The sequence below is a fragment of the Neolamprologus multifasciatus genome, chromosome 2 (assembly GCF_963576455.1).
Source record: "Neolamprologus multifasciatus chromosome 2, fNeoMul1.2, whole genome shotgun sequence".
NCBI lineage: Eukaryota > Metazoa > Chordata > Actinopteri > Cichliformes > Cichlidae > Neolamprologus > Neolamprologus multifasciatus.
Window position 1 is genome coordinate 24,661,356 of NC_140440.1, and position 23,081 is coordinate 24,684,436.

A 23,081-nucleotide genomic window follows, 5' to 3' on the forward strand; every position below is an offset into this window, starting at 1 on the left:
TGCTATTAAACACAGATTCTATGCGGTCTTCTGCTGCTGTAGCCATTCTGCTTCAAGGTTTGACAGGTTCTGTGCTCTTCTGCATATCTTGGTTGTAATGAGTGATTATTTGAGTCACTGTTGCCTGAAGTTCTGTCAGCTTAAAGCAGTCTGGCCAGTCTGACCTTCAGAAGGTCATCTTGACTATGCTTCAGTGTATTGTGTTGCTGCAATTTGTCTGAGTACTTAGATGTGATCTTTAATAAGCAGCTGAACAGATATAACCAGTCAAGTGGCCAGTGAGCATATAGGCAGACTGGTTGTGCGTTAAGCCCAAGTAACACCTATCCCTATGCAAAACAGCATGTTGTCATGTGGCCTCCAAACAAAATACATAAAATAGTGATATTCTCCAGAGTAAATGACAGTAGAAAATGGTGTATATTGTGAGTCACTAACAAACAGTGAACTGTACAAATATAATATAGAATTTACAAACCAATGACAAGGCCTGATTAGTAGCGCTGAAGATCAGACACTGGGTCACAGAAAAATCTTCCCCACATCCTAAAAGAACTGCTTTGATTGTCCCGATGAGTTGCTGAAAAAGCATTGATTATGATGATTTAGCTCAAATGTTTGTAAGAATAATATCTAAGAAGGGTTTGGTTAATTTAAAAAAATCCAAAATCAAAATGTGCAGACCTACCTAGAGATTATTGCAGAGGAGAAGGTGTATGAGGAGCAAGAACAGAGTGTGTCTGAGGAGTGACGGGGAGCGTGGGATGACAATGAGCAGAGGAACACTGAGCATTGTGTTCAGGCTGTAGCTAGCGCACATGCTGACCATCTTAATGAGGTGGTAGATGGTGGAGTTGATCTGTTCTTGGGCCTCTAGCACTGTCACATGGCAGGCAACATCCATGATATAAAGCTTCCACTGATGTTTAGCTCCTACAGGAAAACACATTTGGTTAGTTTAGGGCAAAGAATCCAGTGGCAAGTCTCCAGTGAGAGACTGTTGTTCATTGGAATATTCCAAGTATGCAAACTAAATATCATAGGAGAGCTTATGAGACCACAAACACAGACAAGGTCCAGTTCAGAGACACAGGTTTAGCAGAGGTGAAGCGTAGAGGACAGCTGGCAGCTGCACCCATTCATGTCAGTAACCACTTGTCACAAAGAGCAGTCTTTCCATGCGTGACTCTGCATAATTTTGAGCACTGAAGAATTTTAAATGATAAGTCATCTAAAGAAATCATCCTGTGCATAGTTGAAGGTAAAAATAAACTTTACAAATGAAAATCAGATTTGCTGATCTGCCTTTTCCCCCGCACAATTTCAACATTATGAGTAAACTAATGCAGGTATGAAAATCAGACCTAGGAGGTTGTTGTCTCATACTTTTACATCCCTGCCTGGTAGCCTGTGGATCTTTTTCCTTTCTTGCTTTTTGCCTGCTGTTGCCTCTGATTTTTTGTCTTCCAGCTGTTATTATCCACTTGGAATTCGTTATTTAATTTGTTCGTAAGGTGTCTTTGAGTATTTTCAAAGGTTCCTATTAAAAATCTTTATTAACTGTAGGGGTGGGTTTAAAAACTTAATTTTCCAATTCAAATCAATTTTAGCTTGAATAACGTGATATCGATTCATTAAATCCTGAATTGATTTTTAAATATAAATGTACCCAGCTCTACACACAGAGTACTTTCAAATAACAGCAACATCCACAGTCTGCACAGCTGACAAATTGTTGCGATAGCAAGAAGGAGAAGTTGGTGAGCGTCAGAGGGTGTCCGGCGCTAGGCCCAAAGCAGTAGTTGACTACAAAAAGTGATAGAGCAAGGCTCAAAATCCTTTTTTGGCATATTTATTATAGTTCATATTTCATGTTTATAGTACCTTATGTTATCCATATTTTAACCTTTATGTGTCGCTTTTCTATATGTTGACAACACACACACATACTACACAATGTAAATTTATTACATTACATATTAAGACCCTACCGCTGCGTTTTTTTTTTTAAACCAGAGACCTCCAACTCATTTTACAACACAAGCAAATAAGAAAAAAAAAGTAGAATTTCAACACTGTCTCACTTTCTCTATATGAAAAAGAAATCCTGCTGTAGTAAATGAAAGAAATTACTCTTTGAGCTTGAATTGTAAGAATAAAATGTGTAAAATAGAAAAAATATGGAAATCTAAATCTATGTTTGACACCCCTGATTTAAACTGTTTCCTTGTTAGAATGTGAGATGACATCTGATAATCCAAACTGCCAGAAATCATTATAAGTGAATAAATAAAACCCCATTAAAGAATTAAACTTTATTTGAAGACTTGAAGGTGCAAAACAAACAAACAAACAAACAAACAAATCGCACCAGCACAGCATTAAAAGGCTCATATCAGACATTTACCATGGCACTGTCACTTATTAAGTATGACTTTGTTTGATGCTATCATCTACACAAGCACACAATCAGAAACATTTACTTTCTATTCATTCAGTTTTTCCAGTTACAGCAACTCTAATGATCAACAGACAAACAGAAAAAAAAACCCATTGAGAATCATAGCTGCTCAATAATGTAAGACTATCTGACTGAGATATTTTATAGGCTGCCTGCGTAAAGGACACATACTGGCTCAGCTTTGATTCAGTTTAGTCTTCGAGCCAAAGTCTGCACTAAGTTTCCGCATCACTTCTGCATGACTCTGTCCTGCTAGCTCCTGTCGTACACTTGAGTAATTTTCCTTGACAAAGTTGGCAAAAGGCGTGGGAGCACGTGGCTTAGAAGGCGTCAACAAGACAAGCTGACCGGTGCAGAGGGCGCACACAAATCTCTGTGTGTCCAGTGACTTGGAATGACGGCCGATCCTATATGGAATGACAGTAAAAAAGAGACATTAATCAGGCTGAAATGAGCTCAAACGCTCTGGAAACACACAATGACTCATAAAATGGAGTAAGTGGTTTTGGTTTACATACGTGTTCTTGCAGCGAGTGCACTGGTACTGGAATTTGTACTTGATGTCATAGCTGTGGCAGCGCGTGACCATCGGCAGCTCCGGATGTGCCAGTGTTGCTTTGCGAGCATAGAGCTTCCAGAAGTTTCCATGCCCGTCCCTTACACCGTTAATCAGCCATGTTGCAGCATGACACATTTCATGTATCAGTGTGTCCCTGAGACGATCTAGCAGGGAAGTACAAAGACAATGTTGTCATACAAGACGAGATACCTGGTATATATGCGCACGCACATATTCAGGAACAACAGAGCACAGTAAGAGGTTCTAAAGCTCCACAAGGTCGCAGCTTCCCTGACAAGCAAATAATTCTAGGGGACCTTAGTAAGCCATTACCTGCAGAGTCACAGACTTTCTCTGACAGTTCTATGCGGGCGTAGCGGTTTCCTCCACCCTTTTCCTGGCCTGTAACGCAGTAGCCAGCTGTTTTACGCATCTTCTTATTCCAGGTAACTGACATATTCGCAGGGAGCTAAAAAGAAAGGAAGTTAGAAATAAATGAAAACAAAAACTCACCCTGTTAGCAAAGACATTAAACAATGCAATGTATAAATATTTCATTCTTTACACAGAGCGTTTCATCATATTTAATTTACAATAATAATAATAATAATAATATAAAAAGAATACTGGAGTTTTAAATTGTACATCAATATTGAAAGAACTGCATGGAAGATTCAGGCCTTTGCTCACAGTTCATATCTTCATTCTTGAAACTCATTAGTGAGCATTTTATCATTTAGCACAACAGCTATCCTACACAAAACAACCTGAGAGCTTTGCAGCTTCAATATGTCACCCATCCTTGACTTGTTTATGTCTAACAACATAACGCACGATATATTACAGATGGTGGTTCTACTATGGCTGCCAATGGACTTTAGGCAACCAGTGAAAGCAAGGGGTATTTCACAAAGTCTGGAGATTTTCTTTTACGTCACGTGCATCAAATTAAATATTCCTCAGCTTCAAATGGAAAACAGTCTAGTAAACAATGACTCTTCATTACCTTACTCTCAAACACTGTGGTGTTGTACAGGTGGTAGAGTTTACTTGTGAGTGCCTCTTTGTTCTGCTTAAAGCTGCCCACATAGCTGGAGCTGGGATTTGTGAGCGACTGCAGGAAGCAGGCCGGGGTTTTACACAGCACAATCCTAGAGGGAAACGAACAGAGCAAAATGAAGACAAATGTTCGTGTATAAAAGGAAAAGGCTCACTATCTGGTGTCCAATTAGTGCATCCACTAGACGCACTTGCTGGTTGGACCGTGTCTCGGCTCGCTCTGACTGACGGCGGGCTTCAAGATCGATGATTTTCCAGGTGTCTTCACACCTAATGATTTAGAGCCTAGTGTTTGGGATACAGGAGGAACTGAGACTGTCCCAGCAGGCTCCTTATTGCTCTCTAAATTTAATTGGAAAAAGGAGAGCAAGAGATATGAGCATGACAAAAAAAACAAAAGACTGTCAGATTCAAACATTCAGAATTAAGCAGTTACTGTACCTTTGCTGTTGTTCGGTAGGAATGAATTCCCTATGAAATTGTTTTTCTTTTTCAGTCTCTCCAGCAGGGATGTGAACTCCTCCTCAGAACTGCTTGAATTATCCAGCTTGGAAGGCACTGAAAAAGTGCGCTTGGGAGAGATCACTAATGAATTAGCTTCGTTTGAAGGACGACACAAAGGAGACAGAGCAGGAGGAGAGGGGAGTGACGGCAAAGTTTCATCGTCATTGCACAGAGGAGGAGTATTCTCACTGGTCCTTGGAAGTGACTTGGGCCTCGTGTGACGGGTTCTCCAAGTGCTCTTCAGCACAATATTATCATCATCCTCATCGTCGCTAACAAAGACAGGTGAATTAAACAGAGACAGGGGTCGCCTTGTTTGAGGCTGGGATGTTGGAGTATTGGTCTTCTTAGGAACTACAAAAAAATTTGAGACAAAAAAAATAAATTAACAGACTTTTACATATGCATCTGACACATATTTAAAAAAGCAGCAACAGGGAAATTATAAAACACAAGACGCCTGATACATCAACAAAAGCTTTGTATACAACCAGAAAATAATTTGCAAAGTGAAGAACAACCCTCTCCCGGTTTGTAAGCCACATAGCAAGTGAACACTCTGTCACGTAGGCATAAACAACTGGGTGTGACTGACTGATAATCTAGGCCGTAGATCAGTCAGGTGCAACTTCCCCAGATGAGATTTTAGCTCATTTTCCCATTAATGAATTAAATCAATATCACTGTTATACTAGAAGCAACACAACAGGCTGCCTTGCTGATGCAACTCCAAAGGGATTTGTTTCTCCTCCCGGGATCAAATGGTAGGTAAATGTGAAGGCTATGTCATTTATTGTTGCATGTGACATCTCCCGACATTATTTGGGATCATGCTGGAAGTGAGGAACAACAGCAAAATTACCTTTGAAAGATGATTTTGGCTCAACAAAGTCATCATCTGATGAGTAGTCGTCAACTATAAAATTATGGAGGCTGTGAAATTAACCCAGGGGAAAAATGTTTAGCAGTATATAACGTTTACTTCTGACGAGAAATAAAAGTGGAGGATAAAAATTCATCAGACTCACCTGTCCTCACTGCCACTTTTAGATGTCTTCTTGGGTTTGGTATTGGGAGTTTTTGCCCGCTGAAGAACTTCAATGAGCAAAGATAAAATATCCAAAAATTGTATTGGTGGGATATATAGACAAAATCTAACCAGAAGAATGACATTAGCACTTACATGTTTCAAAAGCGGTATTGTCATCATCTGAGCTCACCACCACAATGTTTGAACTGAAAATAATAAAAGTGCTTTTAAATACTTTAGTTATATCATAATATAGTCATTGGTGTGAAAGTATAAATCAGATAGAGAATCTAGATCAGAAAAAGACAAAATGCTTCATGAAAACATTTTCATACCTGCCTGTCTTTGCAGGACTGCGTGGCTTGTGTGAAGTGGCTTTAGCTTGGGGTGTGGCTTTTTCCATAAGAACTAAGGCATTAAAGGGTAATAGGAAAAAAATTAAATCCATACATGAAACCAAAGTCACACCTTTAAGCATTGTACATTAATAAAAAATTTTTTTAAAAAAAGCCCAAAGACTTACACCTGTCAAATTCATCGTCACTTGGTTCGCTCAACGCAGAGTTTCTCCACTTACTTGCTGATCCATGACCACTTGTGCCAGCATGACGACTCTTACCAATTTTACTCATCAACTGCAAACAGAAGCAACAAAATTAATAATGTTAATTTAATTATTAATTTTAAATAATTTACTTCATGGTGATACCATCACTTTTAAATGCAAATCAACAAAATCAACCTCTGCCATAGCGGGTCTCCAAAAAAAAAAAAAAAAAAAATCTGTATATTTAACAAAATTATTTTCTTAGACATTAATAAAGTGCTACCTGAGTACCAACATTTTGACATTAGACTATCAATTGATATTTTTCTTTTTGTGTTGGTTACCATATTTGCTCAAGCCAGCATAAAAGTTGAATGAAAATAGCATTTTTGTAACTAAGAATGTTTCCAGAGGCTTCAATTGACATTGTGAAATACAACTGTACTCCATTCAAAAATCATTTTTTATACAAATATTTATTTAAGCAACCAGCCATCAAACAGTTTTGATGCACCTGCCCCAAATTACAGATCGTGATGCCATGACATTTATTATGGCAGATAGACCATTGAAATTTGACCAAATTCATTGAAGTTTGAGTTTGTCTTTAATAGTTTTGAGATATTCATGCTGAAACAATTCCTCAGATGTAAAAGTGCGGAAAAAATATTGTGGACCTAGGTTGACGGACTATTTAAAAAAATGTATCTCTTAAAAGGTATCTGATATATGAAGCTAAACGGGAGACGATCGATCATCTCTCCTCTGCCTCAAACGCTGTACTTGAGAGCTATTCTCTGTTCCAGCAACCCAGGCTAATAGTGCCAGTGTGTTTACCAGTTTTTAATGAAGTTCACGATAATTTAGGGGTTTAAAAAAGTATGCAGCAAACCTTCTTTTCCGTTTCCTCCAGTCCTCCCTCATCCATCCACCCCATTCTTTTAGCCACTTTGTGAAAAGACTTGGACGTAGCATCGTTCATAGTTTCCTTCAAGTCTGCAATAGCACACAATAGCACGAGCCATTTAAAGTTTGCTCCAGCGCTAACATCAAGCTGTTTTTTTTATAACATCATAAAACCACAGAGTGCTGCTAATTGATAATTATTACCAAACATTTTTCATTTAACCAATTAATTTTTCTGGTTGGAACAAAATATATCTTTATGGTTGAGGCGTTACAGCCTTTAGCTGAGCAGCGTTAGCGTTACCGTTAGCAACGGGGTCTCTAGCGTTAATCAACTAACATTAACAAGAGCTAGCTGGTTCATTTTCCCCCATTAGCACACACTGAATTACCGACTTATAAAACAAACAAACAAACCCGACAATATTTGTTATTTCATTACCAATTGCGCTTCTGTTATAAGAGAAGAAGAGTGGCTGAGAGAATAGGGAAGCAACTACGAAGTTAAATTCAAATCTTGTGCTCCATTGCACCGGAAGTTGTCACCGTGATATTGGACCAATCGTAGCGCGTTCGGAGTGGCACTGAACCATCTTGTCCACGCCTACGTTTGCAGGAAAATAATCACGTAGACAAATTCCACAGGAAGATAAAGTTCAATTTAGTTTTTAATGCAATTCTACTTTTAATAGAAAAAATAATCTGTCAAATTGATGTTTAAATTACTGTGGTAGAAATGAATTACAGCAAGCCGTTATACGTCACCCAAACCAACTAGTCACACTGTCTAACTAAACTTGTAATTGCTAACTAAACTTTTAAATTAGCCGTTTAAACTAATCTATGTGCACATTTGTTATATCTCATCTTACCAGATAATATAAAAGTCTGGTATTACCTGTATCACTTGACTTGGTTGGCTGTCATGCATCAGTCTGACAAGGAATCACCATGGCTTTTAGTAGCTCCAGACGATGCATTTATATATTGAATATTTTTATTATCTATGATTTATGACTGTCTTATTGGACAGCCACCTGTCCTACAGTCAGTCTGTGAATTCATCATCTATGTATTCTAGATTAGAATGTTGGTCAACTATGACTCAGAATTTTAACATTCACTCCACAGATCATGCACAGGTATGCAGATTATATAACTACTGACACAAGTTAGCAAAGCAAAGGTGAATGGCATCTAAAGGAGATCCATACTTGAACTCCAATGACAATGAGAAAAAGCATTGGTAACTTATATTAAGTGCATGTAACATAAATATCCAGAGGAAATTGTTAAATTCAAATAAAAACATGGGGGGAAAAAAAAGAAAAAAAAAAAATTGTCAGCCATTTGGTTTTTAAAAACTTAATTTCTTCTTCCACCTGGTTTTGGGACTGGTATACTTGTGAATGCAGGACTTTTTTTTTTTTTTTAAAAAACACTCCCATAAACGCCAATATTGCTTGAAGATTTCGGCACAGGAAATTAGTTTTCATTTTGTCAGCCGACTACAATGGACCCAGAAAGGCAAAGCTGAATACAAGTACATAACTCTGCCAAGGTTAACAAGGTGCTGTGAGCTGCTGACCGCACACTGATGAGGATTTAAGAAACAAAGGGGTAGGGTTTCAGTTTTTCACCGGCTTTACCATCGAGTACAAAACACCATACAAAGTGATTGCCATCTCAATATTTATTATATATAGTGCCTCATGGCATCATTGACAGCATACAGGTAAACAGACAAAAAAAAAAAATTTGCTTAGAAATACTTACCAGCTTGCTTCAGGTTTGTGTGATTTAAAAAAAAAAAAAAGTATAAGGTATGTAATCTAAAATTACATGTAGGTCTTCCCCACTGACTTAACAGGAGTTGCTTTATCTAGATTTGTCCAGTCTTATGAACAAGTTGAGAACTGATAATAGTCCTGATAATAAATAGTCCTTGTAATAAACAGTCCTTGCTTAATGAAGTTGGCATTTGGAAGTTTTGTCATGTTTTCAGAAACTTAGAACACCTACTTCAGCAGGTATGTGAGAGGAGCTTAAAAAACAAACTAAAGAGGAGTTGCAATTTATATTTTATAATTGCATGTTAAAGCTGATGAAACATGTCAGGTACAATTTCCATGGTGCAACAATGTCATTTTTAAAAACACAACACTCTTAATCCATTTATAAATAGATCAACAAGTAATGACGGCTGGAAATTCTCTCCACAAGCTGCACTTAGTCCCATATGCACAATGACAGAAGAAAGTAAATCCATCGATCCAAGTACCAAAAAGGAAAAAAAGAAAAGGGAAGCCAGGCATTCACAATCCTTTCATGCTCACCATATACCTATACTATGTTTTAGGACAAGAGTCTCAGAAGAGTTGCCTGAATGTCTCAGGATCAATCTGGCTCAGTAGATGCAGATGTGAGAGGCAACGATCAGTGTAAATGGGTGATAAATGTGAACATGTGTAGGCTCCTTGAAAACAAGAGTCCCATTAATAGCAAAGGAGAGTGATACAGACAAAAGTTCAACAAGAAGGGGCTGGAGTGGAAACGGACCATTCAAACTATGGTGCTGATGGGGGTTTAAAATGGCTGGGGGAAAGGGGAAAATAATTCTGCATGCTTCCAGTTCAAGCATTTTCACTAGCCTCTACTGCCTGGTGTTTGACCAAGTGATCTGGCTTGTTGCCATTACTGTGGTGCTCCCACATCTGCAGATAGAGCCTCTCCAGGTCCATTGTGTACTGCTTGGTGTTGAAAAGAGGGCTGCAAATTCTCTGCTTCCAAACACGTGCTCGGACCATCTTCAGGCTATAGGAGGAGGGCAAGTAATCAGAGTTGGCAGGTGACAAAGGATGTTTAAAGAAAAAAAAAAATGAAGTGTTTAGGATAAACATCTACTTACTATTCCATGTCGGAGCCCAGTTTGACTGCTATGTCCTCATAGTCCTGGCGGCTTTGAGCTATTAGATCAGGGCAGCCCAGACAGTTGAGTTGGGAGGCAGCCACACGGGATGCAAGAGTCTCACCTACAGTGGTGTCAATATTTTAAAAGAAAACAGGTTTCAATTAACATTCTTCTCATGGTCATTTTTTAAAATCTGTTAATTCTTCAACTTGTGTTATGGCAACAATTGGTAGTAGGGCTGCCACGATTAGTCGACTAGTCACGATTACGTCAACTATCAAAATCGTCGACGCGTCGTTTGAAGCTTTGTAAGATCACAAAAGACGCAGGAATAAGTAGTAGAATTTAAGAGTGTAATAACGGACTGAAACAGAAGACGGCAGCACTGTATGTACAAGGAAAACCCCAAAGAAGAAGTAGCTCTGTCCCAGACTTCATAGCGCAGCCCAGCTCAGTTTCCAACAATGGCAGCAGCTAGTTAGTTTTAATATTACTCTTTTTATTCTTTCTGAGTCACAAAATAAACGTTTAACATATTTTCAGGCGAGAATGTAACTGTGTAAACCTCAAATATCTGCTCAGTTTATCAAGACACCACATATTTTGAAAAGCGCTCCGATGTCTGTTACCCACTAGCTCAATAGCTAGCCAGGGGCAAAGCTCACTAGAGCCGGTGAGAACCCCGGACTCCGGGCAAATTGTTTTCAAACCCACTGCCGTCTTTCGCTACTCAGGTTAAACATATACAAGTCACTTAGATAACTTAAAAATGTTATTGTTTGGCCTTTTTTAGTATTTCATTTGTTCCTGAGTAAATCGGTTTGGCTGAGATTAAAGTGATAGTTTTTACACAGCTTAATAAACGTCAAGCAGACAGCTGATTATCAGAAGTGTGAGATGCTCGAGAATATACTCCGGTGTCCCGTTATATTTTAGATAGCAAGGAGTTTATTAAACTTCACCAAAACAATCTGCAAATTTTATTAAAATTTAATAAACTATCATCTTGTCTATTTTTAGTTAGCACATACCTTAAACACTTAAAGCTGTAAGCTAATGATAGTTATATAACAGCAGATGCATGCTGGTGCAATAAGCTGTACGTTTTACGTCCAAATGGATGCATGATCTGATCAGTCGACTAATTGCAAAAATAATCGGTGACTAGTCGACTATCAAAAATAATCGTAGCCAAGCCTATTCCTGAAAACTCTGCTCACCAGGCATAGTGACCATGGGTGTTCCAGCCCAGAGAACATCCATGCCTGTGGTATGACCGTTGCACAGAGGAGTGTCTAGGCACACATCAGCAAGCTGGCCCCTTCTCACATGCTCCTCCTTGGGGGCCACAGGAGAGAAAATGATCCGAGAGCCTGGCAGACCCATGTTCTGAGCATACTGCTGGATGTTGGGCTCGCCAACTGCAGGGAAGCGAAGAAGCCACAAGACACTGTTGGGCACACGCTTTAGGATCTGCAACAAGACAAATGTTAAGAGATTGATTATTTATTTTTACACACACACACTTTTTTTAAACGCCCTTAAACAGAATTTCTTAGTTAAAGGAACTCCAGTCCAAACTTACATTGACCCACATCTGGAGAGTAGGTGGATCAATCTTGTAGAGCTGGTTGAAGTTGCAGTAGACAATGGAGTCCTCTGGGAGACCATACTGAGAACGGGTTGTTACAACAATCGTGCGTGGCACCTCCTCCCCAGTCGCAGCTTTGTTACTGATCTAAACATGAGGAATGAAAATATTGCTGTTTGTGGAGTGGCCTTAACGCTTACATTTGTTTTAAAGTGTTTTGTTTTAAAGTCCCTCCTAAATAAGGGGAACATTGCCTAAAATACTTCTGTAAAAAGAAGCAGCATGTGACAATATATGGGAAAGTGACCAGGGTGTCCAGACAGTTAGTGTGTTTACATGAAGCAAAAGTGGCCAAGTGTGTACGTCTAAAAGTGACTCTTACCTGTGTGGTGGCTAGGCCATTGCTGACAGTGAAGCCATTGATTGTGACCTGGATTTGGCCTTGATTGATCATGTTGATGATTGCTTCAGCTGCTGTGTTCATGGGAATCACAGGCATGGACAGGGCTCCATTTGTGTCACCAGTAGATTCCTGGTTGTTGTCACACTTCATCTGGTCGATTAAAAAAAAAAAAAAAAGAAAAAGAAAAGAAATTTTCATCAACAATCAGAATTATTGTTTCAGATTAAACGTCTGTTTTAATAAAGTTTCTGGTATTTTTCCTTACTCACCTTTATCACTTTGACATCGGGCAGACTGTCCAAGAAGGCCTTCAGATCAATACCATTAAGAACGATGCGGTTGTCAAAGATGTGCCCGTTAGACTTGAAATCAATCACTGCCTTTTTCTGTTGGTCAAAAATAAATAAAGTTACAACAACAGTGAAAGTAAAATTTTAGGAAAACACAACAGCTTACAGAATCAATCTGCAGCATTGTAAGGCTGGACAAACCTTGAGGTGAGGGAACATGTTGGCATGGTCTCCAATGAAGAAGGTATTAGGCATGTAGGCAAGTTTCTCCGAGTACTGCTCAGCCACTTCCGTAGGCGATGTCTCCTTGTCTGTGATGATGTAGTCCATGAAGGGAGCGCCGCTGGTTCCAGGGTAACCTAGCCACATAGCCTATTGAATAGGTATAAATTGTTAGCTGTGCGTTTTCACGGTCAGTATATTGCACATGCTTATAAATATAGCTATCCCCTGGACAGGCTAACAATTTACATGTAAGGCTTACCTGAATAGGGGCAGGGCGGAGGGCGAAGAGCTCATTTCTTGCTCCCTTGGTGTATCCATTCATATTCACTAGAATGTTGATTCCATCCTGGTGAATACGATCAGCTGCCTTGCCATTGCAAGGTATCTGGAGACAAAAGTTACAGTTTATGTAAATGGCTAGAGTTCCTGACATTGCATCTGACAGCACAATGGTTGAAATGCTCAAGATTGATGTGTTATAAATAGAAAGATACTGTTGAGGAAACAACATGTTACGAGTTACCTGTGAGAGGTCTGTGAAATGATGAGCTTCAGCAACCACTTTCACACGGAAATTGGTACTATCATCAGGGCTGAGTGCGTAGCAAAACACCTTTAGAGTAAGGAAAACAAAATGAAGACTTTAATCAACCCTGTGTCAATACATTGCAGAGTGTAATAAGCACCTTTTTTTTTTAAACCATAAAAAACAATTCTGAGTTGAAATTACCTCAAATTTTTCAGGATTGTGCATTCCAGGAATGGACTGCATCAGGTGGGAGGTTGGATGGTTGCCAAAGTCAGAGCTTACATATCCAATGCGCAGACGTCCACTGCTAGCTTTCAGATCCTTAGGATGCTCGTAAGCCGGTTTGTGCAGTGCATTAATCTGTGGAGTAAGTAATGTTATAAGAACACGTGTACAGTAGGACAGTAAAGTCTACATGGCAGATGTTTGACTAACAACATAAAAATTTGTTTGCCCAAAAATCATTTCTTACCCCCAATACCTTCATCACTCCAAGCGACCCACTCACCACCAGCTTCTCTACTTCTTTATACCCAGTACCTTGCCCACCCCCCTTACCTTCCCCATACCCTGCAGGCACTTCCATCACCAGCCACCTTCCACCCTCCCAAAATATATATTAAAGGTTTACTTGCTTTGATCATTTTGTCTACCTTGTCCAGGCACAGGTTTCCGTGGCGCTCAGCAATGGCCTTGCGGAAGCTGTGAGAGAGCGGATACAGCATGCTGTGGTGTGGGTGCACTGAGGGCAAGCGGTTCTTCTCCAGTTGGTCTGCCACAATGCTCACAAGCTTTTTCATCCGCTCATCATAATCTGTCCAGTCACACACAATCTGAAAAAGTAGGGGGCAAAAACAACAACAAAAAAATTAATAAATAAATTTTTTTTTAAAAGTAGTCAGAAAATTTGTTTTGATAACAGCAGAAGTGAAAAATAAATAAAAAATAGAAAAGAAATGCAGTATAACAGCAGATGAACACCTGTAGGCAGTGTGCCAAGTTGCAGTAAGCATCAGGGAAGTCAGGCTTCAGTTTCAAGGCTGTGCGATAAGATGCAATAGCCTCTGGGATGTTTCCAGAATCCTAAAAATAAAATAAATACAAACAACACAAAAATTAAAACTCCAAAAGGCATACTCAACTAACAAACGGGTGCCAACTCAAGTATCCATTGCTCAATTTTTAATTAGGTTTGTGTGAAAATACATCTTTAAATGTACTAATTTAATGTGAGAAGCAACCTGGAGGTGGATAATCTAATAGTGAAGTGCTATATCTATCTATCATCTAGAGAGAGCATATGAAGAGTAAAATTAAGAAATATTCCTACCTTATGGATTGAGGCTAAATTGCTGTGAGCATCAGCAAAGGCGGGGTTGATCTGGATGGCACGGGTGTAACACTGCAGAGCTCCCTGAACATCTTGCATTTCTTTTAGTGTATTCCCCATGTTTGAGTAGGCATCAGCAAATGTGGGGCTGATTCTAAAATTCAAACAGACCACATAACAAAATTACTCAGCTGTCAGGTCTTTTTACACAAAAGTAAATAATCATAGGAGTGTCACAGGAGAGAAATTAATGGATTTAATTTTTCACTCATATCTGGCAACAGTCAGGTATCTTCACAGTATACTTACTGCTCTATTTTCATGTACAAACTTTAAGTTATTTAGCAGCAGTTATTAAGATAGCAGCTTTTTCGCTAAATGTTGCCAACAGGACTTTTAGGAATGCTACAAATCAAACATCCATTTAAAGTTAGTAGATCAGTAACATGTCTGAACTGAGACAGCTATTCTCAATTTAGAAAAGTTACTGGAGTGATTAAACATGAGCCCAACAAAGAAAAAGAGCTCATTTCAGGCATAAACTCAAAGTCCACAGTTGTCTCCAGCATTCATTTACAAACCTGATTGCCTCTTTGTAGTGCATGAGGGCTTCCTGCAGTTTTCCCTGCTGCTGCAACACACTGGCCAAGTTAGAGTGAGCTGCTGCAAACTCTGGGAACACCTGATGAATAAAGTTTGAATAAGTATCATCACATGATCATTTTTACTGTAAAAGTGAGTATTTCAAATCTGTTTATCTTGACAATGTTAAACCCACCTCTAAGGCTTTTCTGTAGAGCTGAACTGCTTCCTCGATGTAGCCCTGCTCACGCTTGATATTTGCCAAGTTGTTAAGGGAGTCGGCATGAGTTGGACACAAACGCAAAGCTGTGTTGTAGCACTCTTCGGCTTCAGACACCTGTTAGGGAAAATAGAACTCAGTCAGTAAAAACTCAGCAAGTGTTTAATGACATCAGAGGTACTCAAGATTCGAGACAAAAAAAACATTACATTTCCTTTCTCCTTTAGAGCGTTTGCCAAATTGCAGTAGGCATCAGGAAAGTGGGGCTGCAATTCAATAGCACGGCGGTAGGTGTCAATAGCCAGGTCAATGAGGCCCTGCTCATAGTAGACACAGGCCAGATTTCCATGGACAACGGCATGATTGGGGCTCAGACTCAGGGCTCTCAGGTATCCAGCCACAGCTCTGGAAGATGCGAATAAAAGTTATGAATATTCTGCAAACATTTAAAATGAAAAGATGTATGCTACAACCTAAAAACAAAAACCCCACAAGCAGATGCATTACTGCTGTGACAGCAGTAAGCACAGCGAATCTGCCCTGCCCAGTCAGTGGAATAAAAACAAGAAAACAAAACAAAAAAAACAGTTCTATGAACAGCAAAGACAAGGATGTGCTGAAATTAACATTGTCTGACTTAATTAAACGAGGTATCGAGGAATGTGGTAGGGTGGTGCATTGACAGAAAAATCTGTCATGATTTAGACTCACCTGTCAAAGATGCGGGCCTCCTTCAAAACATTGCCTAAATTGATATATGCATCAAGGAAATTTGGATCCAGTGTCACTGCCTAAAAACCAAGGAAAAATACTTTATATTTTATACTGTTAAGGTGTCTCATAATATAGTTTGATTAATGTTACAATAAACTATGCAACTGACCTTTTCAAAATGGTGTATAGCCAGCCATATCTCTCCCTGGGCATTGAACACACAGCCCAAGTTGCTCCAAGCCACGGCAAAGTTGGGCTGAGTCTCAATGGCTTTCAGGTAACAAGCCTTCAATGGGTTTAAAATAACCACAGGAAAGGAGAAGAGGTAGAATGGGAGAGGTATAGTGCATAGAAGGGGGAAAAGGGTTTGATATAAAAAAAAAAAAGAAAAGAAAGATTGAGAAAAAAGCAAAAGAGAAAACAAAAAGCAAGAGAAAGCAAAATTAGTGACCATTCTCCATGATGGCAAAAAGTGAGTCTACAGCATGGGCTCGCCTGCGCACAAGTCTGCCGCGCAAAGCTGCAATGCTTTTTCCTACGCTGCGCGGATCCGACCGACACCCACACATAGGCCCTCATCCTCCAGTTATGACCACATCCTTACCAAATGTAGTGGTTGCTAGAGCCAGTAAAATCTGCTATCTGCCCACCCTATTAACAACAATCAGCTAAAATTTAAAGTAACAACAAACGAACTGCATGAAATCTCTATTTGATGTTAGCAAGGCATCTCACAACCTGGGATGCTGGGCAGTATGTGCAGGTGAAAGTCCCTGTAATGCATGCGCAAGAAACGCGAGCGCGCTGCATGGGTCACCGCTGGCACCACGCCTGTGCACCATATTATGCTCTTTGCATGACCTTGCGCCTGGCAAGGTTCTTATTGCGCCGCTACGCTTGCTGAATGGCCACGTGAAACAGCTGCAGACCAACAACCCCTGACTGAACACTTGCAACACCAGACTGGCACACACTTGGCACCCACAAAATGGCTCTGAATACAGAGATTAGGCAGTGGTTAAATGCTAAGACAATTACACTGCCATTTGTCACAAAATGTTGTCTTTGGTTTTGTCATAAGCCAATTACACTTGAAATTTAGGGGCACTTGGCAACCAGGCTGGTTGCAAGAGGGGGGAGGTCCACAACTAACAGGCCAAAGGGAATGAAGGGTATGGGGGAGCCGCACGCTTGCGCTTTCCGCCTTTTTGGTTGCTTGGAAGATATCGCTGCGCAGCCCCTGCGTTACTGCAGACTCACAGCGCACTATCTGCATGATCATCAGAACGCTGCAACTCCAAATAAAGAAGGGAAATCAAAACAAAACAGGAAAAAAATAACCAAAATGTAAGAGTTAGAGGGTTCTTACTTGTTTTTCATGATTAATGCTTCCAAAACCAAGTTGTTGTTTTTTTTGTTTTTTGTTTTTTTTACATAATATAAAATTGGGTAATTAGTATAGCATATTTTAAGAAATGCTTACTGTAATGCTCTTCTTATTATTATTACTACTATCATTATTATTTTTTTAATTTTTACTTTTTTCTTTTGCTCTTCAAAAGGAAGCCACAAGACAGAGGAGCTCAAGCATGAAGTAAGGTGGTTTTTCTTTTGTTGGCAGTTACAAACCCGTTACCATATTTTTGGACTTTGTCAGAGTGGTGGTCGCAGCTGGCTGGAAGAAGAGGAGGACTGAGGCTGCCCTAGTGTTCCTTTCCGCCAGGCACCTACGCAGGAATAGTGTCACCCACCTGAAACCTTCTAAATAACAATATCAGTTGTGGAAAAACCAAAAGAGACAAAATCAGAAAACAAGATCGTTAGTAAAAGTTCTCAAACAATACATTCTTTTTTTTTTTAAATATGGAAATAAAAAAAATTTTTTAAAAAAGCACTTTCGTCCAAATAACAAACAAAAACTATAATACTAGCCTTAGTTTTCATTCATGCAAATGAATGTTTCATTTCAAAGTAAACAAAAGGAATGCTTTAGGGGTAACTGGGAGGGAAGAAAGGCTTTGATCTGTGCAGTACCACGGAAGGTCAAGCTTCCAGTTAATTCCCAATTCAGTTTTTACAATCACAGAACAGGAGGGCAGTTACTGGCTTGATCTTGCCCAAATGAACTGATCCCATTTCTTTGGGAATAATATTACATATTTGAAGAAAAAGGGAAGAAGTATTAATCATGGCTTTTCTTTTCTTTTTTTGCATTTTCATGAAATATTTATAGAACTTTGATTTCTTTATCCTGGCCTGCTTTCTTGAGTCCTGGCCAATGGAGAAAAGTCTGTGGTTTAATTATTTGTATCTAGAAGCCTCCACAGCTCTGAAATAAAGAGGTCATCGCTGTTGCGCGTGCTTCTGTCTTTCTAACCCAGCATCTGACGCAGGCGGTGGAGTACAGATGGTAAGCTGTCTGCCTGACACCATTTGTGCCACTTTAAGGCATGTGAGAATGACTGCTCTTAAATCCATATGTTCAGTTAACAATTCAAAAGCAGCGGATATCTGAAGAGATAACCAGCTGTATAAAATCCATCAAGTGGATCCAAAAATTGATGTATATGTGCGGAAAAGCACTGTTGGGAATGTGCTCAAGCACTGATTAAATCAAACTGAAGGGTCAGGAAGACAGCTTTGAGCGCGCCCACTCCACCAATCCTCAGCAAGCGCGCGGGGGGCGGAGCGACAGAGCTGGGGAGCTTGTGACTCCCTGATGCTCCTCCCCACTCCTTTACCCCCCTCTAGCACGAAATAAGATGGCCTGTAACCAGCAAGACAACTCCATATCACAAATTTAACCCAATTCAGGTAACCCCCCCCCCCCCCCCCCCCCCCCCCCAAGAATATAGACACATTTAAAAGTGACAAATTGAAGTGTAGCACCCCCAAACTGACAGCAAACTGAGAAGAACCTGTCATAAGGGCACTTGAAAGAAAAACAATACAGGAGTATAGTAGTTAGGTTAGAAACCATCTTATCTTTTGCACTGCAAAGATAAACTAACTTTTCATCAGTTCATAATTTCTTCAAAGACCGAGCCAGCGTTTTTCCTCCAAAGTCAACTTTATGGAAATGCATGGGCCGAGGTTAGTTCAGCGTTGTGAATTTTGAAACTCCAGCCTTTCTTCCTGAAAGGGAAAGGGACTGATCTCCGATAAGAGGTCTGTGTAAAGCAAAGGACATTGGGACTAAAAGTGATATAGGGTAGAGACGAATGTAATGTGTACACTAAAAAAAATAAAAATAAATAAATGTAAGCTGTCTAAAAAAACCAAACAAAAAAAAAAAAACAGTATGTGTATTGCTTTGTTTTTTTTAAAGAAATTCAGAAAACCTGATTTCCACATATGGGTGTTAACCCATTCCAGTCCAGTACTTCAAAAAGGTTAAAAGTAAGGGGATAAGAAGCTCACTGCAACTCTGAAAAATGAGGAGATGCTTCCATTTTCTGTCCTTCACATAAGTGGGTTGAATAGTAAGACTGCTTTAAAAATGTCAAAAAGGAGAAAAGAAAAACATCTATGGTCTTAGTGAGTGACACTAAAAATAAAATTGATGGACAAGGAGGAAAAAAGAAAGAAAGAAAAAAAGATCTACAACAAAAATACAAACACCACATCTAAATATACACCAACGCGCTGTAACATACCTTGGCCTCTTCCAAACGCCCGAGGGCTTTAAGCAAATTCCCCAAGTCACTGCGCACACAATATAGATCCTGTGGAGATAAAAAAATATATATAAAGAATTCAATAAACAGCCGATTTGTTCTAACTAAATAAATGTATAGGGCATTGACACATACAATTTAGAAAAAATATAAATTAACTCACTGGGTTGTATTGTAATGCGGAGACATAAGCCTGCACGGCTCCCTCCATATCTCCTGCGGCCACCAGAGCTGCAGCCAAGTTGATGTACCCGTCGATAAAATCTGGCTTGAGTCTCAGAGCATGGCGATAATGCTCTATTGCCTCCTGCAGCTGCCCACGCTCCTTGTACACATTCCCCAGGTTGGAGTAGGCCTCAGCCAACATTGGGTTCTGCTTGATGGCCAAGGTACTGAAATGAGCAGACCTGCAAGGAAAGATTATGCACAAACGGTTACACTCCAGAGCTGACACAGTTGGTTCAGACTGCTGTGTAGAAACAACAGCAAGGCCCAAGATGTTAAAGAACAGAAAATTAGTTTAAGATGCATTGTCAAATATGATGGAAAATCCCAAATATCAAGACACATGAACATGAGCCACAGCACCTGAGCAAAACTTTTTATTCAAATGTCTACTATGCAAACCAATTCTCATGCAGGTAGTACAGCCCAAAATAAGTTGTGATGAAAATACTGCAAAGAAGATCACCATGTTCAATTTGATCCTGTGAGCTGTCATGGAACATTTTTACTAACCAACAGTTTTTGGGGTCAACAACAAAAGCATACAAGTTTAGCATTTATATTATGGTTAATTACCAAATTCAACAGCATTACAAGGCTGTAATGATACTGGCATTGTCCACATTTAAGGATTTGAAATGAGTGAAAAAGCATTTAGATCATGTTACTTGAAAGACCCAAGCACCTGAAAAGAAAGGTTACACTCCAACCACCAGAAATGCACAAAACCCAAGTTAAACCACATAACAGGATTTGCACAAGACAGCGCAGCTGCTCCATAAGGACTCCCCAGTGTGTGCACTCAAAGCCAAGAAGACCCATTTTCCTCTGCTACTGCTCACATGCCCAGTGTGCTTTTCCACCCCCCCAACACCTCACCTGTCGAGTCTTCGGCACTGGAAGTGGATGGAGGACAGGAGCAACAGCACGCCTGTGTTATCAGGCTCCTGCCTCCACAGCTGCATGCAGTGGCGCTCAGCTGCCTCAAAATCCCCTGACTGATACTCCCGGTGCGCCAGCTCAGCCAACCCTTGGAAGGAAAGCATACGTTTTGTTGGTTCTGGAGCACCAACATAAGCCAAGGAGGGGGAAAACGACACGTTAGAGGTGATGGAAAAAATTAAAATCAGACAAATGATAACAGAATTTTTTTTAAAGAGGAAAAAAAGACAAATGCTTTAATTTAAGAAGAGTGACTAACACAATTTGAACTCAACATAAAGGGGGGAGGGGACTCATGATACACATTTGGGGATTTTACATTTTATTGTGTTGGTAGGAGTCACAATAAAGTCTAACAAATATAAAAAAATGGAGGAAAATAATGTGTGTGATGGGAAAACAGGCAAGCAGATGGATGAAACAGGTGTGAAAGGTTCTGGCAAAACAGTCCATAACACATTTTGGATGTTTAGTAATTTCACATATCAAATATGTACTTTTTTGGAAACACCAGATTACTTTATTGTAACTTATTCTAATACAATTTCTATTTTTTTTTTTGGGGGGGGGGGCTTTTGTAATATATATGGTATTATAACTACCACTGAAGTAGTAGTGAACACATCAAAACGCTCTGCTCCAACAAAACGAAATAGCTATTCAAAGGTGGCGCTGAGAAAACAAAGCCACATCATATAGTTAAACTTTTATTGCAGGGCTAATAATGCAGTAGATCCGGTTTACTCAAGCGTTCATGACACTTACGTAACATTACTTGTGGAAAGAGTATAGCTTAATTTGCTTAAACCACCAATCAATGCGCGAAAATACAGGGTTTCAGAACATTCTGGCATCAGTATCGCCGATAACCTTTGGGATAAATGCTACCATTAGCCTAAAGGCTATCTGTGCTAAGCGTTGAGGCATGCGGGGCCAACTTCAGTAGCAAGGCCCCCCGATAACAAATTTCAAAGACATCTTCAAGCCCCTTTGTGCTGACTTAGCTTTCAGAGACCCTTAAACATGAAATAGTGAAACAAAAATGGTGTACCCCGAGCAAACCGCTAAAGCACCTTCGTGGAATGCTGATTCGTCTGCGTTAAATTGTGACTGGCAGACAATTTGCGGCTACTTCGACGCAAACCTGTGCTAAAAGCTAAATTACGCTAACGATAGCTTTAGGGCTTTTATTGTCGCGATGCGAGGTAGAAATTTGAGCCCGCGTTGCTATTACTAACATGTTCTTCCACGTTGGACAAAAGACAAATTTAATAAAAACATGGTTATAATAGTTTACCGATTTTCTTTTCTTTTTTTAAGTCTACTTGTTAGATGCTAGCTCGATCGCATCTAAGGGGGAAAAGCCTACACAAGGACACCGTCTTTGAAGCTTGCCTTGTTGCCTTCTGTGTAGAATTACTTGCATAAAAACAGCAAACCTGTGCTGTCGGCCACGTTTCCCACTGAGCTCGCCATCTCCTCGGTCTTCGAGTCTTGCACGGTGGTCGTCAATGTGTCCTCTAGCAGATAACAATCTCAGAGAAAAAAAATTGCGACAAGCAGCAAACACGTTGCCCCAATAGCTATGCAGAGTTAGCTAAACTAATGTCCTAACGTATGTTTTTTTTTCTCCTAAAGCGACAAATGTAGATCTCACAGTGGTTAGTATCAGCTGGCTAATACCCAATCAATTGTCTTGCTGTTAAGAGCTCGTTTTTAAGCTAACATGTTACGTGCTGTTTGTTTAATGGCTCTTGCTAGCTTCCCCTTCCCAACAAAGCAGCAGTGGATCATAAAATGGCGAGATGGGTGGAACTCGTTTTTGAGATAAACTAGATCCGTTCACCGCCGTTACCGAGACACGTGTGTAAAACTGTAATAAATATCGCACTTAGCGATGTAAAAATGTTTTAGAAGATTTGTGATTACATTTTTCTCCCTTTATCGCGTGTTATTTCTTTGTTTACTAAAGTTTAAAAAACACAGTAGGAACGATGCTGCGCGGAAGAACACATTGGTGCAGTGAGACGGAGTGCAAATGGAAAAAGCCAGCAGAGAACTGGTTGTAAGATTCACGAGGCAGATCGTCTGTGGATTGTAACGTGTTCCCACAGCCACACGAGAATAATGTGAGACACTGACATTATATAACAGTGGGTGGATTCTGTTTAAGTTATGCAATGCACAGCTGGAGATCTACGCGGCTCTGCTATGCAGATAAAACAGGCGCAAAAAGTGGTAGTGATGTTAACTAATATACAATTCAAGAACTAGTTGTCACAGATCATTCAGGTCATCAAGCAAAACTTAATATTAAACACAGATTAATGAGATAAATTATGATTTATTTTAGTAAATAAATCCCAATTTGTGAAA

At 39.7% G+C, this 23,081-nt stretch overlaps 2 protein-coding genes across 15 annotated transcripts; both read right to left on the reverse strand.

The window, feature by feature from the left end:
* Positions 1 to 2,300: 2,300 nt before the first annotated feature.
* gcna (germ cell nuclear acidic peptidase) lies at positions 2,301 to 7,667 on the reverse strand. Of its 6 annotated transcripts, none has more exons than XM_085176308.1 (13): positions 7,509 to 7,667; positions 7,053 to 7,156; positions 6,191 to 6,248; positions 5,949 to 6,021; positions 5,767 to 5,819; positions 5,612 to 5,678; positions 5,446 to 5,516; positions 4,521 to 4,937; positions 4,271 to 4,421; positions 4,027 to 4,171; positions 3,354 to 3,489; positions 2,980 to 3,184; positions 2,301 to 2,868 (listed from the first exon to the last, which is right to left on the reverse strand). In XM_085176308.1, the coding sequence occupies exons 2-13, from the start codon at positions 7,140 to 7,142 to the stop codon at positions 2,637 to 2,639; spliced, it is 1,698 nt and encodes a 565-aa protein (XP_085032434.1). In that variant the 5' UTR covers positions 7,143 to 7,156; positions 7,509 to 7,667; the 3' UTR covers positions 2,301 to 2,636. The 6 variants fall into 6 exon arrangements, with proteins under 6 accessions (XP_085032434.1, XP_085032414.1, XP_085032407.1 ...); XM_085176288.1 differs by having other exon boundaries at positions 6,137 to 6,248; positions 7,484 to 7,665; XM_085176281.1 differs by having other exon boundaries at positions 6,137 to 6,248; positions 7,509 to 7,664.
* An 836-nt stretch (positions 7,668 to 8,503) lies between these two features.
* Positions 8,504 to 22,508, reverse strand: LOC146524423 (UDP-N-acetylglucosamine--peptide N-acetylglucosaminyltransferase 110 kDa subunit). Of its 9 annotated transcripts, none has more exons than XM_085176233.1 (22): positions 22,145 to 22,508; positions 20,643 to 20,793; positions 19,702 to 19,945; positions 19,518 to 19,586; positions 16,031 to 16,147; positions 15,859 to 15,938; positions 15,357 to 15,552; positions 15,124 to 15,264; positions 14,927 to 15,027; positions 14,346 to 14,499; positions 13,997 to 14,098; positions 13,651 to 13,848; positions 13,217 to 13,375; positions 13,010 to 13,099; positions 12,746 to 12,871; positions 12,463 to 12,633; positions 12,241 to 12,357; positions 11,951 to 12,121; positions 11,563 to 11,715; positions 11,198 to 11,450; positions 9,975 to 10,110; positions 8,504 to 9,880 (listed from the first exon to the last, which is right to left on the reverse strand). In XM_085176233.1, the coding sequence occupies exons 1-22, from the start codon at positions 22,179 to 22,181 to the stop codon at positions 9,700 to 9,702; spliced, it is 3,147 nt and encodes a 1,048-aa protein (XP_085032359.1). In that variant the 5' UTR covers positions 22,182 to 22,508; the 3' UTR covers positions 8,504 to 9,699. The 9 variants fall into 9 exon arrangements, with proteins under 9 accessions (XP_085032359.1, XP_085032341.1, XP_085032331.1 ...); XM_085176215.1 differs by having other exon boundaries at positions 13,669 to 13,848; positions 20,643 to 20,823; XM_085176205.1 differs by having other exon boundaries at positions 9,975 to 10,098; positions 20,643 to 20,823.
* Positions 22,509 to 23,081: the final 573 nt, after the last annotated feature.

Bases quoted from the DNA above. Each gene is read 5' to 3' on its own strand.
- LOC146524423 (XM_085176198.1), bottom strand. From the start codon at position 22,181: ATGGCGAGCTCAGTGGGAAACGTGGCCGACAGCACAG. The intron at 15,939-16,030 runs GTCAGTTGCATA...CTTGGTTTTTAG, and splicing joins CTATACACCATTTTGAAAAG to GCAGTGACACTGGATCCAAA. The intron at 14,500-14,926 runs GTTTGTAAATGA...TTTGAATTTTAG, and splicing joins CACTACAAAGAGGCAATCAG to AATCAGCCCCACATTTGCTG.
- gcna (XM_085176288.1), bottom strand. From the start codon at position 7,142: ATGAACGATGCTACGTCCAAGTCTTTTCACAAAGTGGCTAAAAGAATG. The intron at 5,517-5,611 runs GTGAGTCTGATG...TTAATTTCACAG, and splicing joins AAAAGTGGCAGTGAGGACAG to CCTCCATAATTTTATAGTTG. The intron at 4,172-4,270 runs GTGCGTCTAGTG...GTTTCCCTCTAG, and splicing joins AGACACGGTCCAACCAGCAA to GATTGTGCTGTGTAAAACCC.